This window comes from Rattus norvegicus, chromosome 3 (assembly GCF_036323735.1).
Source record: "Rattus norvegicus strain BN/NHsdMcwi chromosome 3, GRCr8, whole genome shotgun sequence".
In the NCBI taxonomy this organism is placed as follows: Eukaryota; Metazoa; Chordata; class Mammalia; order Rodentia; family Muridae; genus Rattus; species Rattus norvegicus.
Window position 1 is genome coordinate 176,082,141 of NC_086021.1, and position 15,824 is coordinate 176,097,964.

Consider the following 15,824-nt stretch of genomic DNA (forward strand, 5'->3'; position numbering starts at 1 on the left):
TTGTAGTAGTGATGTAAAATAATGACATGGGTCCCCAGCTTCCGTCTGTAAAGCTAACCTGATGAAGAGTATACTTTTGTTTGTTTCTTTTTGGCTTTTCCAAACAAGGTTTCCTGCCTGTCCTTGAACTTGCTCTGTAGACCAACCTAGCCTCGAACTCACAGAGATCGGCCTGCCTCTACCTCTTTAGTACTAGAATTAGAACTATGTGCCACCACTGCCTGGCCAAGAATACATTTTTAGTTACAAGAAACTAGGAGTAAGGAGACAGAACCGTAAGTCAGCTTTGTTGCCCTGGCGTATGGTTAGGAATTAGACTCTTACTTTATTCTCCTTCCTATGTGAAAAACATTAAAAGTTCCAGGTCAGGTATAGTGGGGAATACTTTTAATTCCAGCACACATAAAAGTAAGCAAAACAAGTTTTAGCCAGTCATGGTGACATACACTTTGAATTCCAACACCCATGAGGCAGATAGATGCAGGCAGATGTCTGAGCTCAGTCTGCTTTAGACAGCTACAGCTACATAGTGAGACTTTGTCCCAAAGAAGCAAGTAATTAATTTATTAATAAAAATAAAAGTTATCACAAATGTAGGAGATGCCTATAATCTCAGCTTTTTAAAGCTGCAACAGGAATAGTAGTCTAGAGACTTCTAAAAGCCACAGGATAAGTTCAAGGCCAGACAGGAATAGATCAGATTCTATTTGCAAAAACAAGTAAAAAATCAAGTTTAGATTCAGGGGATGTGTGATTGGTAAGGAAAGTTTTCTATGTTTGTGAGTGTGCTGATATAAATTGAGATAATACTTGTAACAATTTTGTAGCCTGTGCCTTTGATTCCACATGAGGGTCAGGAATATTCTAATGAGCTTCTACATGGCTGTCACTCGCTGGCTTTGTAATTAGTGTTAGCTGACTGGTATTTTATCATCACTGAGTGAATTGAGTTCAGAGAGCTTATTGTTGGGACATTGGCATTCGTGCATCAGCCAACTCTGGTCGCTTAACCAGGAATAGCTTGTTCAAGCTCCGATGTCTGATTTGGGAGTGATCTTCAGATCTTCAGTAATTGTGTTCTATTTCTTTTCTTTAACAGTGAATGAGTTTCCCGTGCTTAAAGCTGATGGCATCAAATATATTATGATTTTTAGGAATCAAGTAAGTAGTGCCCCTCCCCACCTTTGTCTGTTTCATGTAGCGGCCTCTTTAATCGACTGTAGTCAGTATCGGACATCTACATCTAGTCAATATTGGACATCTGCATCTAGTCCAAAAAAGATGATGCTTAATTTCCCTTAATTATCTTGTCTTTCCCTTGTCCTGAGAACTGAACCCATGGACTCACACATGCTAAGGAAGCATCCTGATGTGTCGATCCATGTAGTCCACTCAGTATCTTGTGTTCTTTTTTTTGTTTTTGTTTTTTTTCCCGGAGCTGGGGACCAAACCCAGGGCCTTGCGGTTGCTAGGCAAGCGCTCTACCACTGAGCTAAATCCCCAACCCCGTATCTTGTGTTCTTACATTGTTGTATTAAAGACTGACCCAGACTCTGACCTGTCTGGTGAACATTGCATCTTTACTTTGATCGGAGTGCACTCTCCTTGCCTTATTGTTAGGACAATTGACTTAGAGCTCAGTGTTGCACATTTTGCTTCTGACTGAGCACATCCTCATGGTAGTGTTTTGAACCTCTAGTCTAGTTTGAACTAATAAGTGTATTTGGGATAAATGGGCCACAGCACAAGTACAGAGGTCAGAAGACAGGTAGATGGAGTGAGTGTCAGGCATGGCTGCGAGCATCTTTACCCAGAAACCATCTGTGTTTTCATCCTTTTGGAGCTGGAGGCTTGATTTATGTTTTATATTATTATTATTTGTGTTATTATTGAAACACAATGGCAGCTGTCCACTTTTAGAAATAGCATGTGATCAGTAGGAAAGCTGCCATCATCAACTTTTTATAACATTTTAATGTTCTGCATATTCTTGGGTTTACTTCTAAAATATACACTACGTGATTTTACCTGTATTTTAACATTACTACAATGTCATCAGTAGATAATATAATTATCAGTCTCTATAGAAAACATTCTTTTTTTTTTTTTTCGGAGCTGGGGACCAAACCCAGGGCTTTGTGCTTGCTAGGCAAGCGCTCTACCACTGAGCTAAATCCCCAACCCCTATAGAAAACATTCTTGTAGGTTATCTTAGTCATTTGGGCTTTAGGATGTTTCAGCTGCCTATTTTTGGCTAACAGGCATCTTACATGTAGGTTCTATATCTTCTTGATGTATATTGTAAAGTCATTGCGAGGTTTCCTCAAATGGCCAGATGTTCTAGACTCATCTTGTACATTTCCTGCCTAGACCTGGGTAGCCTTTCTGAAAGGTGGAAATCTAAAGACTACTGTCTGAAGCCAGGTATGCCTGCCCACATATGTAATTCCAGGACTCAGGAGTCTGAGAGGCAAAAACAGGATGGCCTCCACGTAAGGATGTGCTGTCTCAAAGGAAAATAGAAACCTAGAAAAGTCCGCCCAGTGGCTCCAGGGGTATTGCCAATGAAGTGTTGCTGGTTCTAGGCTTTTTCTCAGGGAGAACTGGAAAGGAAATACATTCACTGTGGGCTATTTTTCCCTTGATCTAGGGTTTGTGGTGTCTGTCCTACAGTTTGCCTAGACTTGCTTGGGACTCACTCTGAGACCAGGTCAGCCTTAAATTTCAGATATTCCTTCCAGGAATTAAAACTACGCAATATTGTACTCACCTTTTATGTAACTTTTGTGATGTACTATTATACTTCCTTAATTTATCCTAACATGGAAATATAAGGATTTATGTTACGTGTATGAGTATTTTGCCTACATGTACATGTAGACCTATATGTGTGCCTGGTGCCCTTGGCTGTCAGAAGAGGGCATCGGATTCCCTGGTACTGGTGCTACAGATGGTTGTGAGCTACCGTGTGAGTGCTGGAAATTAGACCTGGGTCCCCTAGAAGAGCAGTTAGTATTCTGAACTTCTGAGCCAGTCCCTATTGTGGGCATTTATACCCTTGGCAGGTTATCTAGTTAGATACTCCAGTGCCGAGCAGGTTATCTAGTTAGATACTCCAGTGCTGAGCAACAAAATAACTCAGCTGGCAAAGGCAACTGTGGCCAAGGCGGGTTACTAAACTTGAGTTTTGAAAATCCACATAGAAGAAGAACAGTGCCTCCTGCTGCAAGTTGTTCTCTCACCTCCACGTGTTCTTACACACACACACACACAATTTTAATTACCATATGTAAAATAACTGAATTACTTTAAAGTATGGTTCTTAAATATCCAATTTAAAAATAATTTTCTAAAAAACAAAAATATAGTATGGTTCTTAAAATTGTTGAAAGCTGTTTTTCAATATTTTCATGTGCTTACTTATTTTTAGATTCTGCTTTCATTATGATAGGAGTTCAGAAAAGAACTGAAGGGGAAAACCAATGGGGTAATGGCTAGAGAAGGACCTCCTAACTGTTTAACTCCATTCCAGGGAATCTGACTGCAGGCCCCTGAATGCACACAGCACACCTCACACGCATAGAATAAATACTCTTTAAAAGTGAGTGGGAAGGGGTTGGGGATTTAGCTCAGTGGTAGAGCGCTTGCTAAAGGTCCTGGGTTCGGTCCCCAGCTCTGGAAAAAAAGAAAAAAAAGTGAGTGGGAATCCATCCATTCAGATTGCACTTTCTCAACAGTATAACCTTTTATAGCACAGCAGATGAGTGGGCTGTGCTCCCGTTTTTTAAATGTCAATGCAGTGTTTTTCCATTTCTTTTGCTAAAAAGTAGCATTGGGTTTAGAAGATGTGTTAATGTTTTTCAGGTACCAAAAGAGCACCTTTTAGTCTCCATCCCTCTCTTAATCAGTCACTTGGGGGCTGAAAGCATTGTTGTTCATACTTACGCCGCACACGCTCTCGAGAGACTGTTCACCATGAGGGGGCCGAACAACGCCACTCTGTGAGTATTCGGTTTCTGAGTCTTTCCTGTACTTTTAGCTTACGGCAGAGGGTATACCTTACTGGTCTCAGATGTCGCTGGATGTTCTCATAATGTCATTAGTACTTAGAAAATCTTATGTGTGATTTTTATTCATTTCTCTTTCAAAAAGGATGTAAAGCAACTCACAGAATAGACTCATTCTGATAATGAATTAGAGCAGAGTAAAGGAACAAGCGTGAGGTTAATGAAAACACGCATGTCAGGGGCCTCAGATAATGACGAGCCTGCTGGTTTTATTTGGAGTCTTCTCGCAGCCAAAGGAGAGAGGGGACATGGAGACAGACTTGAGTGTTTATTGAGAGTAAAGCAAAGGTCATTGGACTTCATTAGACTGTGGCAGCTTGTCTCTGCAGTGGCTCTTGTGGTCTGATGTGGGATGAGATGCAGACGTGGGCTCTGCATGACTCTCAGACCGTTAATTCAGTTTGTCAGTGTTCCAGTTCATTCAGACCTTTTTTCCGTGTTAATTCTTGAAACCAAGTGCTAGGTAAGACATGGAACACAGTCTCAGGCTCTGTTCCTCACCCACCCTTGAGCACAGACGCTCTCAGTGGCCCCTCAGGATGAGAGGCCATCCTGGGAGGTCTTCAGGCCCAGGCGTGAGTGCAGAGATCATGTGCTGTGCCTCCAAGAAGAAGGTGGCTGAAACCCTCCTGGTTGTGGGTGCTGTTCTCTGTGGTTGTAGATAGGATCCAAGAAGACTGGATTAAGAGGATACTGAGTTCACCTGGTGTGTTTATCTGTTCAGTTACGCTTGACCCGTTGTGTCTAATTAGGAACTTAACATGAGCACATGTAAGCAGTTATTTCTTGGAGATGCCCACCATTGTCCGTGGTGAGAGATGGCTCAGTTTATGCCAAGAAGTGTGATGTAGTATTTGCCCAGGGCACTCCACGGTGAAAGACTGAGAGTTGGCAGTGACTGAAAGCTGTTTTCTCATCTATAGTTTTACAGCTGCAGAAATCGCACCGTTTGTTGGGATTCTGCTAACAAACCTTTTCAAAGCTCTCACACTTCCTGGCTCTTCAGAAAATGAATATATTATGAAAGGTAGGCCGTTTCCCTGGTGTGCAGACCATAACTATCTAACCTCAGATCACAAGGTAACACTCTCTAGTATACATCAGGTTCCATACTTCAAGAACCAGGTACTGTCTGTTAAATAGAAAAGTTTCTGCCTTTTTTTTTTTTTTTAAGTAAAATAAAAGTTATTTTGTTAACTAGCATTTTTTTAAGTTGTACTTTAGACCTGTAGCAAAATTTAATTTTTTCCTAGAGTTATTTTCAGAGTTATTTCAAATTAGCTCATGAAATAGTGTCTGCTGACTGTGCTCTGCTGTGTGTGGTAAAACATGGGCCAGCAGCACGGAACTCCTAGGAATGCTGGAGCACTGTGACCTCCGTGTGCTGCCCTGGGGTGCTTGGTGCCAGCTTTAACTTCTGGAACAATCTCTCACTGCCCCATCTCAGAGGTCTCCATTGCTTTCAAAATCATGATACGTGCTTTCCAAAGGAACTCCCTGATCCTCAGCTCCCATAAGGATTTTGGGGTGTGTGTATATGTGACTTTAAATCAGGGTGTATATTCGTGGGCTTCAACGCCATGAGGGTAGCAAAGTGATGTGTGGTCTCTGTTACTGTGCCCCATGTGCATGGTGTTTTTACCTTTTCAGTAAATATTGTCACATGCCCTTAGTGCCTTACCTCAGGCTGGGTCTATACGAGTCTTTCTTCTGATAGGGGAAATACATTGGGACATTTCAGAGGCCAGAGAAATGAGGTTTCTGCTGCTTAGGCCAAGTATGTGGTAGTGGGGCTTTGTAGCTAACCCTGACTCTGGAAATGAACCTACAGACGTACTAATGAGCATGTATTTAGCTTGCCTGTGTACGCCTCTCCTGTGCCCTGTGCTATTAGGTACCTGCCTGTTGCTATGTAAAGTTTTTACAGTATGGACTCTGGCTTCCTATGGTTAGCATGTTAATGTGTTTAACAAGATCAGCAGCTGATTTTTCCTTTTAGTATCCTGTGAGCTGAATCTGTTTCTTTTAGACTGTGGATAACAGTTCTGCCAGTGGTTTCTAATTAAAAGAAGATAGTAGATCTGTTCTCTGAATGTTCTGCTTCTCTGTCATGGCTACCCCTCTGTTCTCCCTCCTCTGCCTGCTCCTTTACTTGTCTAGTAATGTTTCATTGTCCCTTTTTAAAGACATTAAGCTTTGGGCCTTGTAGAAGTGCTTTAGTATTCTCCACCTAAGCCTGATATAAAAGGAAGGGAGACGTTTTTAAAGGTATGAGGTATACAGGGAATAGCATCTTGGATTTTTATTTGATGAATTGGTGGCCTTCCCTCCAGTCACTTTAATTTCAATGATTGACTAAACTGTTTGTGCTGTTTTTATATTTTACAGCCATCATGAGAAGTTTCTCCCTCCTGCAAGAAGCCATCATCCCCTACATCCCTACCCTGATCACTCAGCTCACACAGAAGCTGCTGGCTGTTAGTAAGGTAACAGCCAGTCAAGAAAACGTTTATGGTGGAGGGGTGGGGGGCGGCGGCACAGAAGTGCCGTGCTGTGTGTGGAGATGAGAGGGTGAGAGAGCACTTTGCAAGAATTCTCTCCTTATACCATATTGGTTCCAGGGATTACACTCAGAATGTGAGGCTTGTCAGCAAGGCCCTTTACCTCACCAGCCCATGGGATTGTTTTTAACTTCCTGTGAGGTGTTTGGGCCCTGCGCCCTATGGCACCAGACCAAGTGTTGTAGAGTGTCTGTGCGTTCTTCTGACCTCACGTTGGATGCATAGAGGCTGGAAGTGTACCACCCGTCAGTGCACTCAGAACCAAGTAGGACAACCCACGTCCTCATAGCAAAATGGATAGATGACACTGAACAAAAAAAGCACATGACCCTGCATTTATTTTAAGTGGAGTAAGATAGTATCTGTACTAATGGTTAGAAAATGACACTTATGTCAGTTCCTCCTTGTTTTTATTTCTATTGTGTAATGTTCTTGGCTACACACAAAGAGAAAGCCTGTCATAAAAAATAATAACAATGATAGTAAAGTCCATCCACCAATAATTGTACTTAATCATGCAAACTTGGTTACCAAATTTATAAAAGAGTTTAAGAGTGACCATTTTGGGTGTTTTTTGTTGGTTTGGTTTTGTTTTTTTGGGGGGGGGGTTCCTTGAAATCTTGGTCTATACATTAGGCTAGCCTCAAACTCAGAGATTGCCAACCTACCTTTCGTGGTGCTGGGATTAAAGGCATGTGTTACCACACCTGGTAAGAATATCTTTATAGATGCATGATCTTAATTATGCTGTGAAAATTACTTGAATTCATAAGACATAGTAAACTGGGCCAATGTGTGCCCAGTGCATACCTTTAATGCTGCCCTCAGCAGGCAGAGACAGGTAGGTGGGTCATAAGTTTCAGGCCAGCTAGAACTGTGTAGTGAGAGCCTTCCTCTTAAAAACGTTAAAGCATGGGGCTGGAGAGATGGCTCAGTGGTTAAGAGCACCGACTGCTCTTCCAGAGGTCCTGAGTTCAAATCCCAGCAACCACATGGTGGCTCACAACCATCTGTAATGAGATCTGATGCCCTCTTCTGGTGTGTCTGAAGACAGCTACAGTGTACTTATATATAATAAATAAATCCTTTAAAAAAAAAAAAAACATTAAAGCATTAGAGGGAGTTTAACAATAGACCAATTATTTTCCATCCAGGATCATAGTCCAGAACTAACTCGGGGCTTGGGTAATGGAAGGGAAGCAAAACAGGATTGTATCTCTCTCTCTCTCTCTCTCTCTCTCTCTCTCTCTCTCTCTCTCTCTCTCTCACATACACACACACACACACACACACACACACACACACACACACACACACACACCCACCCTCTGGATTTGAAACAGCTCGTAGATCTGGAGCTGCAGCTTGTGATCCACAGTGAACTGTAAAGAGTCTAAGTGGGGCTGGAGAGATGGCTCAGTGACTGAGAGCACTGACTGCCCTTCCAGAGGTCCTGAGTTCAAATCCCGGCAACCACATGGTGGCTCACAACCATCTGTATTGGGATCTGATGCCTTTTTATATACATAAAATAAATAAATCTTAAAAATAAAAAAATTACTTAAGTAACCAAGCATTTTTCCCAGAATGTGGGATGCCCTGAGTTCCATCATGCATTACCTACCATTCCCAAAACAAGCATGGGTTTATGATTTTTTTCTTAATGCTGATTTACTTTTTTTTTTTTCAATGTGTCTGTATTTGCCTGTTTGTGTGTCTGTACTGCATGCATGCCTGATGCCCACTAAGGTCAAAAGGTGTCAGATCCCCCAGAACTGGTGTATAGAGAGGGTTATGGGCCACCACATGAATGCTGAGAATCTAAACCAGACCCTCTGTGGGATCAGCCAGTGTTTTATTTACTGAACCATGGCTTCAGCCCTCCCACTATTTCATTTAATTTAATTTTGTTAAGACAAGGTCTCATAATTGGTGTGGTGGTACGAATCTTTAATCCCAGCACTCTAGAGGCAGAAGCAGGAGGATATATGTGAGTTCATGGCCAACCTGGTCTACGGATACAGTTCCAGAACAAAGACAGGGTCTCATTATGTAGTCCTGGCTCACCTGGGACAGCTATATAGATGGGGTTGGCCTGGAGCTCAGAGAGAGATGTCTAGTACTAGGATTAAAGGTGTCTTCCACCATGCCTGCTTTAATGCTAAGACTTTAACAGGCGCTGGCATGTATTTTACCTGTTGTTAGGAGGGTTAGCTGAGTTCTGCTCTGGGTGATAAATAGTAGTCACTTGATTATTGAGATGGTCTTTTATTGTTTTTATTATTTCAGAATCCCAGCAAACCTCATTTCAATCACTACATGTTTGAAGCAATATGTTTGTCTATAAGAATAACCTGCAAAGCTAACCCTGCTGCTGTTGTGAACTTTGAGGAGGCTCTCTTCCTCGTGTTCACTGAGATCTTACAAAATGATGTGCAAGGTAGGTCAGTAGAAGCCTGACCTGTCCTTCAGTAGTGATGCTATGGGGTGGTCCTAAAACACTGTCCTTTGTGCCAGAGCCCTGCGTGGCTGCCACTCACAATTCTTTTAATTTTTTTAACAGAGTTCATCCCATACGTCTTTCAAGTGATGTCTTTACTTCTGGAAACACATAAAAATGATATCCCATCTTCCTATATGGCCTTGTTTCCCCACCTCCTTCAGCCGGTACTCTGGGAAAGGGCAGGAAATATCCCTGCTCTGGTGAGGCTGCTCCAGGCATTCTTAGAGCGGGGCTCCAGTACAATAGCGACTGCTGCAGCTGACAAAATTGTGAGTCCGCTTACTCTTAAATAACTTAAATTCCAAGTTCTTTGGAAATATAAGGGGGTAGCAGGTTTTGATTTTTTTCCTTAAAATAGCTAGGTTCTATGAAATACGGTGTGGTTAACAAGAATGGTAACGAATACTTCATTGGTGTCAGCTGCTATTTGGGGATTATATCTACAGGGCAACAGGTTGATTTTAGACACTTAGCGTCAGGTACAGTATTTAAAAGCTGCACTCAGACTGGGCAGATTCACCACCACCCCACTGTCCCTGCTACCCCACTGTCCCCGCCACCCCACTGTCCCCGCTACCCCACTGTCCCCGCCACCCCACTGTCCCCGCCACCCCACTGTCCCCGCCACCCCACTGTCCCCGCCACCCCACTGTCCCCGCCACCCCACTGTCCCCGCTACCCCACTGTCCCCGCTACCCCACTGTCCCCAGCCACGAGATCCCTTCTACTTCTCCGAGCCTCGTGGTTCTGCTCCATCTTTTTTTTTTTTTTTTTTTTTTTTTTCGGAGCTGGGGACCGAACCCAGGGCCTTGAGCTTGCTAGGCAAGCACTCTGCTCCATCTTCTATCTCTCTTCCTCCTTCCTCCTCCCTCCTCCCCCTCCTCCATTTTTTTTCTCTCTCCCTCCCCTTTCCCTTCCACTGCCCAATCACAGACTCTAGCATTTAAAAGAAGGTTCACCTAAAATCACCTGAGTAGTGGATGTGATCCTAGTCCAGGGCAGCCCCTCTTGAGGAAGCAGAATTAACACCAGAATCAAACAGCACAGGGCAACGCCCAACAAGAGACTGTCGCCCCTGTCCTTTTACAGTCCAGAAATAACAACGAGAAGAAGCTGGGTACGGTTTCACACAGATGTAATCACAGCTTTAAGGGATGAAGGCAGAGGAAATGAAAGTTCAAAGTCACATTTGGTTCTTTGTAGCCTATGCTTCCTGATTCTCAGTCACCACTCCACTGCCTTCACTGGTTCAGTGGTAGCCACTCCCCAGCCTGGTGAGCCGCACCTCGGTCCCTGCCTCCTCTGAGTGCTCACTATTTGATCTGCTTTGTTGCAGCCTGGATTACTGGGTGTCTTCCAGAAGTTGATTGCATCCAAGGCAAACGATCACCAAGGTTTCTATCTTCTCAACAGTATAATAGAGCACATGCCTCCGTGAGTCCCATTAACCCTCTGTGCACTGACGCAGATTCTGTTACATGCTCATAACGGACTGAGCTGATACCTGTGCTTCTTTTCGATTCTTTAGTGAGTCAGTTGACCAGTACAGGAAGCAGATCTTCATCCTACTGTTCCAGAGACTGCAAAACTCCAAGACCACCAAGTTTATCAAGAGTAAGCACATCATTTGGAAAGGGTTGGGACACAGATTTTAAGACTGGCTGTGGGCAGAACTCTTATCAGTCATAAATGTTGCATATAAAATACCGGAAAAAAAATTGTATCCCAAAGACTAACCTAGTTTGAACTGTGTTAAGTTCCAAAGTCTGGTTTGTTAGGTTTAGGGAGAACAGCATTGTATGTGGAAAGGCATGAGTTGGGGATTTCAAATAAAACTCTGTGACACAAACATGGGTGCCTCTCTGTGGGGGGTCTTGGAAGGCAGGTGCTGAACTGGCTCTGCGCTTTCCAGGCTGAAACAGATTCCCAGGCCGACAGGAGGAGAATTGCCACTTCGGTGAAGTCAGTACTGATGCTCTTGTGTTCTCTCCACAGGTTTCTTGGTGTTTATTAACTTATATTGCATTAAGTATGGGGCACTGGCATTACAAGAAATATTTGATGGCATACAGCCAAAGTAAGTTGTGGCTTTGTTTATAAGAAGAGTGTCGTTTGACCTCTTTAGTATAAACCAGTATGTATGTTAGTGGTGGCATTTTTGTTCTGGTCTAGGAATAGTTTATGGTGGCTTTAGAAGTGTTCTTGGACATAGAAAAGCTGATGCCCACCTTTTCAAAGTCTCTGTCTTCTGGCATTCTCCACTCAGCTCAGTGTCTGTACAAACACTGAGAAAGGATGCCTTCTGTGAGGACCACAGCCTGGCAGCAGTGACAGCCTTGCAGTTGGTGAAACTTGGTTCTGACTTTGTGCAAAGGATGTGTTTAGTAGTGTGACCCTTGGGGCAGTGGAAGAGTAACGGAAAGTAGAGGCCAGGGTTATGGGAATTTTTGTGGGAAACCCTCCCAGCTATTGCAGATTGACTTTAAAATCAGTCATCTTGCAAAGTAGTCTGAGAAAATACAATCTCTGATAGTAGGGGAATGTGGGCTCTCTGAAGCCCATGTGCTGCCAGTCAGCGCCCTCCTCACAGTGAGCAAAGTGCACTCTGTGAAGGGCACTACTTTTGGCCCCGTCAGGAATAAGGGTTTTCATCATGTAGAATGTGAGGAGTTACTCGAAAAGAGCTATTGACTGATTCAAGGACTGATGAAATGCACCATTAGCATGTATGTATTTAGCGGTATTTAAGCAAAGAAAGATGGCGCTCCTGGTCCAGACTGACACTGGGCCTTGACAGTGGTAGATGCTCTGGCTTTGGCATCTTAGCTCTGTCTTTTTCTTTATTTTATTTCGTGTGCATTGGTGTTTTGCCTATATTTATGCTTGAGTGTGAAGGTGTCAAATCTTGGCGTTACACAGTTGTGAGCTACCATATGGCTGCTGGGATTTGAACTCAGGACCTCTGGAAGAGCAGTCGGTGCTCTTAACCACTGAGCCATCTCTCCAGTCCCTTAGCTATGTTCTTAATTTCTTGAGCAACTTTGAAAAACTTTTTTAATTTAAAATTTTTTTGAGCAACATTTTACATAAATAATTTTTCTCCTCACCTGCCCTAAAAAAGCTGCAAAGATTCAGCTTAAGGGAAGGTGTTGTAGTAACACAGCACTGTTTAATCAGAAGAAGCCATAGCAGTCAGTCAGAGACCGTGTACTCTTACTCTTTAGTACCATTCATACAGAATCACGGAGTAGAAATTATGTCTATCTTACTAAGTGTAATGCTTGTAGTAAGTATTTTTGTTTTGCTTTTATTAATAGAATGTTTGGAATGGTTTTGGAAAAAATCATTATTCCAGAGATTCAAAAGGTATCTGGAAATGTGGAGAAGAAAATCTGTGCAGTTGGCATAACCAAATTACTCACAGAGTGTCCAGCAATGATGGACACTGAGTACACCAAGCTGTGGTGAGTATTCCTGCTACGAGAAGGGGAAGGTCTTCCTTCCTGTGTCTGCACCATTGACTAGCTTACTCCTGGAGGGTGGCGACAGATTGGGGGACAACTAGCTGTCTTCTGATCTCGGCTTCTCCACTGGCGTCTGACAGATCCCAGCATGGCTTGTAGGCCTTTCTGGGTTCGTTGGCGGATTTCCATCTGGGCCTCAGCTCAGAGCAGACCTCCTACTATGGCCTCCAGAGGGCTCGGGGTGGAGCGAGCTTTGGTGCTGAATTTGCTTTGTTTTTCTTTTCTAAGGTTTTATTTATTTATGTGAGCACACTGTAGCTGTCTTCACACACACCAGAAGAGGGCATGGGATCCCATTACAGATGGTTGTGAGCCACCATGTGGTTACTGGGAATTGAACTCAGGACCTCTGGAAGAGCAGTCGGTGCTCTTAACCGCTGAGCCATCTCTCCAGCCCTTGTTTTGTTTCTCTACAGTTGTGACTGTCCTGTAACTTGCTATGTAGTACAGGCTAGACATGACCTGTGCCTGCCTCTGCCTCCCAGTACTGGGATTGCAGACATGCACCCACACTGCACTGTCTTTACTCTTGATTTGAAGGGGAGGATTTACGTATCCTTCATCCTTCCATCCATCCATTCCCTCTGAGAGCCTGACCTGATACAGACTTACCTCCTGTGATGGCAGGTGTGCCCCCTGTCACAGAATGTCTCTTAGGGCTTTGTCTTTTTGTATGCATACATGTTTGTGTTCACATGTGTTTTGGCATGTGACATGTGTGGGCGGGTGGGCTCATTGTCACAAGTCTTCCTCAGTCGCACTTTACTTTTTTGAGGCTTGATCTCACTGAACCTGGAACTTGCTGATTCTAGGATTATGGATTCTAGGAAACCTTGCATGGCAGGCATTTTGTTCAGTAATGCAGAACCCTAGACATTGTATTTTGAGACAGATTGTCACTGAGTAGCATCAGCTGGTCTGGAACCCACAGCAGTCTTCATGTCTCAACTTCATGAGATCTGAGATTTCAGGTATAAGCCTCCATTGTTGGCCCTTAAAAGTAATTTGCTTTGGTTTTGTCTGTGCCTTCCCATCCAGGACTCCGTTGTTACAGTCTCTCATTGGCCTGTTTGAGTTACCTGAAGATGACAGCATCCCTGACGAAGAGCACTTCATTGACATAGAAGACACCCCAGGGTACCAGACTGCCTTCTCACAGCTGGCGTTTGCTGGTAAAAAGGAGTATGACCCTGTGGGTCAGACGGTGAACAACCCCAGGGTCCATCTGGCACAGGCACTTCACAGACTGTCTACTGCCTGTCCGGGAAGGGTGAGTGTCTGCACTGTCCTGGGACTCGATTGGGAAGTCAGAGGTGAGCAGGTGTTAGGCCTGCTCTGTCCAGTTGAGCTGAGGGAATGGTTTTTAATACGTGTGCTGGATGCTGGTTCACACCTTTGATCCCAGCACTCAGAAGGCAGAGGCAGGCAGATCTCGAGTCCCAGGCCCAATTGGTCTGCAGAGCAAGGTCCAGGATGGCTAGTACTGTTCAGAGAAATCCTGTCTCAAGGAAAAAAGAAAACAAACTCAAATTAAGTAATGTAGTGCGTCATGTCTTCAATTGAAGACTGGCCCTTTAATTGCATTTAGCTAGTCTTTCAGAGATTTTTGTACTATTTGATAGGTTTTATTTTTCACACATAAGGATAACATGACAAACCATGGTGTACCTAGCTAAAATAATTAATGTTTTTGTTGTTGTTGTTGTTGTTTTTTTTTTTTTTTTTTTTTTTTTTTTTGGTTCTTTTTTTTTTGGAGCTGGGGACCGAACCCAGGGCCTTGCGCTTCCTAGGCAAGCGCTCTACCACTGAGCCAAATCCCCAACCCCAACAATGTTTTATCAATTTTTTTTTCTCTGTACCAAGTTTTATTAGAATAAGTATGCATAAATATTTAACTAGTCTTTTTTGCCAAACATGGGTGGGTACTGGTTGAATCGTTGCAATCCCAGATGAGTAGGTAGCTGTGAGTTTGGGACTAACCTGAGATAAGTAACAAGATTCTGTCCATAAACTAAAAAAACCTAATTTTTTTTCTCAACTACAGCACAACCGAAATTCATAATGTGTTTACCCGTGTGTGTGTGTGTGTGTGTGTGTGTGTGTGTGTGTGTGTGTGTGTGTGTACGTACATGTATATGTGGGAGACCTTTGATTTTTCAGGAGCCATCTTCATTTTTGAGACATGTATAGAAGTTCACAGAACTACTTGTCACTCTTTTCCTTCTACTGAACGGGTCCTGGGAATCGAACTTAGTATTAGGCTTGGTGCTCCGTCCCTCTACCCACACTACAAGTACCTTTACTCGGCTGCCCTACACCCAGTGTTTGGAAAGTATGGAGTCAGTTGAGTTAGTGACTGGCTGCCCTTTCCCCACACGGCGCAGCATCTCATTTAGGCCCCAGTTTGCATAAAAGAGCCTCCTACACTATGTGGTCTCCTTCTGCAGGTTCCCTCGATGGTGAGCACCAGCCTCAATGCAGAAGCCTTGCAGTACCTCCAAGGTTACCTGCAGGCAGCCAGTGTGACCCTGTTGTGAACTGCATCTTCCTGACCCATGGGGGGCTGAGGATGGTTTCTTAGGAACCATGTGGACTTCTGAGCACGGCCCTGCTGAAGCATCACAGGTTTCCAACCTCTTGAACTTGTCAGACTCTCACAGAGGACAGTAAATACTGCTGTAAGCCAATGAGGTTTGTCTTGATCACCAATATAACTGATAACTTGTCTGGTTTGTCCTTAATGGGACAAGTATTTACAACCCCATGTATGGCCATGGTCTCTGTGGAGCATTTGCACGGTTTGGGTTATTTCAAATTTTTGTCAGACCGTGACTGTGGAGACTTATTTCTGTTGTTTTGTTTTGAAGCTTGTATTTCTCTTGTCTTTGTGTTTGTTGTCTGTTTCTTTAAGCTTTTATTGGAAATATGAAAAGAATCTCTTGTTGACTTGCAATGCACATTTCATAGTCTGTAATCAGCAATAAAAACCCAAAATGTGTATCTAAAAGTGTCAAGGACAGGATTTTGGTGCTTTCTAAAACTTTGATAAAATGAAGAATTTCTTTAAATCTACTTTCCCCACCTGGACTCCATAAAAATACTAATTTTTAAATCATTTAAACTCAGAATGGTGGTTTTTGTTTTCTTTTTTAAGAGTCTACATGAAGTA

The 15,824-nt window shown here is 43.3% G+C and overlaps 1 protein-coding gene across 7 annotated transcripts in view; it reads left to right on the top strand.

Annotated features, from left to right (window-relative positions):
* Cse1l (chromosome segregation 1 like) overlaps positions 1-15,769 on the top strand; it is a 37,727-nt gene extending 21,958 nt beyond the window's left edge. For 4 of the 7 annotated variants that reach the window (XM_063284225.1, XM_063284227.1, XM_063284228.1 and 1 more), the window contains 11 exons: positions 1,100-1,161; positions 3,865-4,001; positions 4,991-5,094; positions 6,456-6,553; positions 8,918-9,068; positions 9,192-9,400; positions 10,468-10,565; positions 10,660-10,745; positions 11,127-11,208; positions 12,449-12,595; positions 13,694-15,662. In XM_063284225.1, coding sequence (XP_063140295.1) covers positions 1,100-1,161; positions 3,865-4,001; positions 4,991-5,094; positions 6,456-6,553; positions 8,918-9,068; positions 9,192-9,400; positions 10,468-10,565; positions 10,660-10,745; positions 11,127-11,208; positions 12,449-12,595; positions 13,694-14,054 — 1,535 coding nt within the window. In that variant the 3' untranslated portion in view covers positions 14,055-15,662. Of the gene's footprint in view, positions 1-1,099; positions 1,162-3,864; positions 4,002-4,990; positions 5,095-6,455; positions 6,554-8,917; positions 9,069-9,191; positions 9,401-10,467; positions 10,566-10,659; positions 10,746-11,126; positions 11,209-12,448; positions 12,596-13,693 lie in introns of all 7 variants that reach the window. The other 3 variants (XM_006235648.5, XM_063284229.1, NM_001108607.1) reach the window with 2 other exon arrangements.
* Positions 15,770-15,824: the final 55 nt, after the last annotated feature.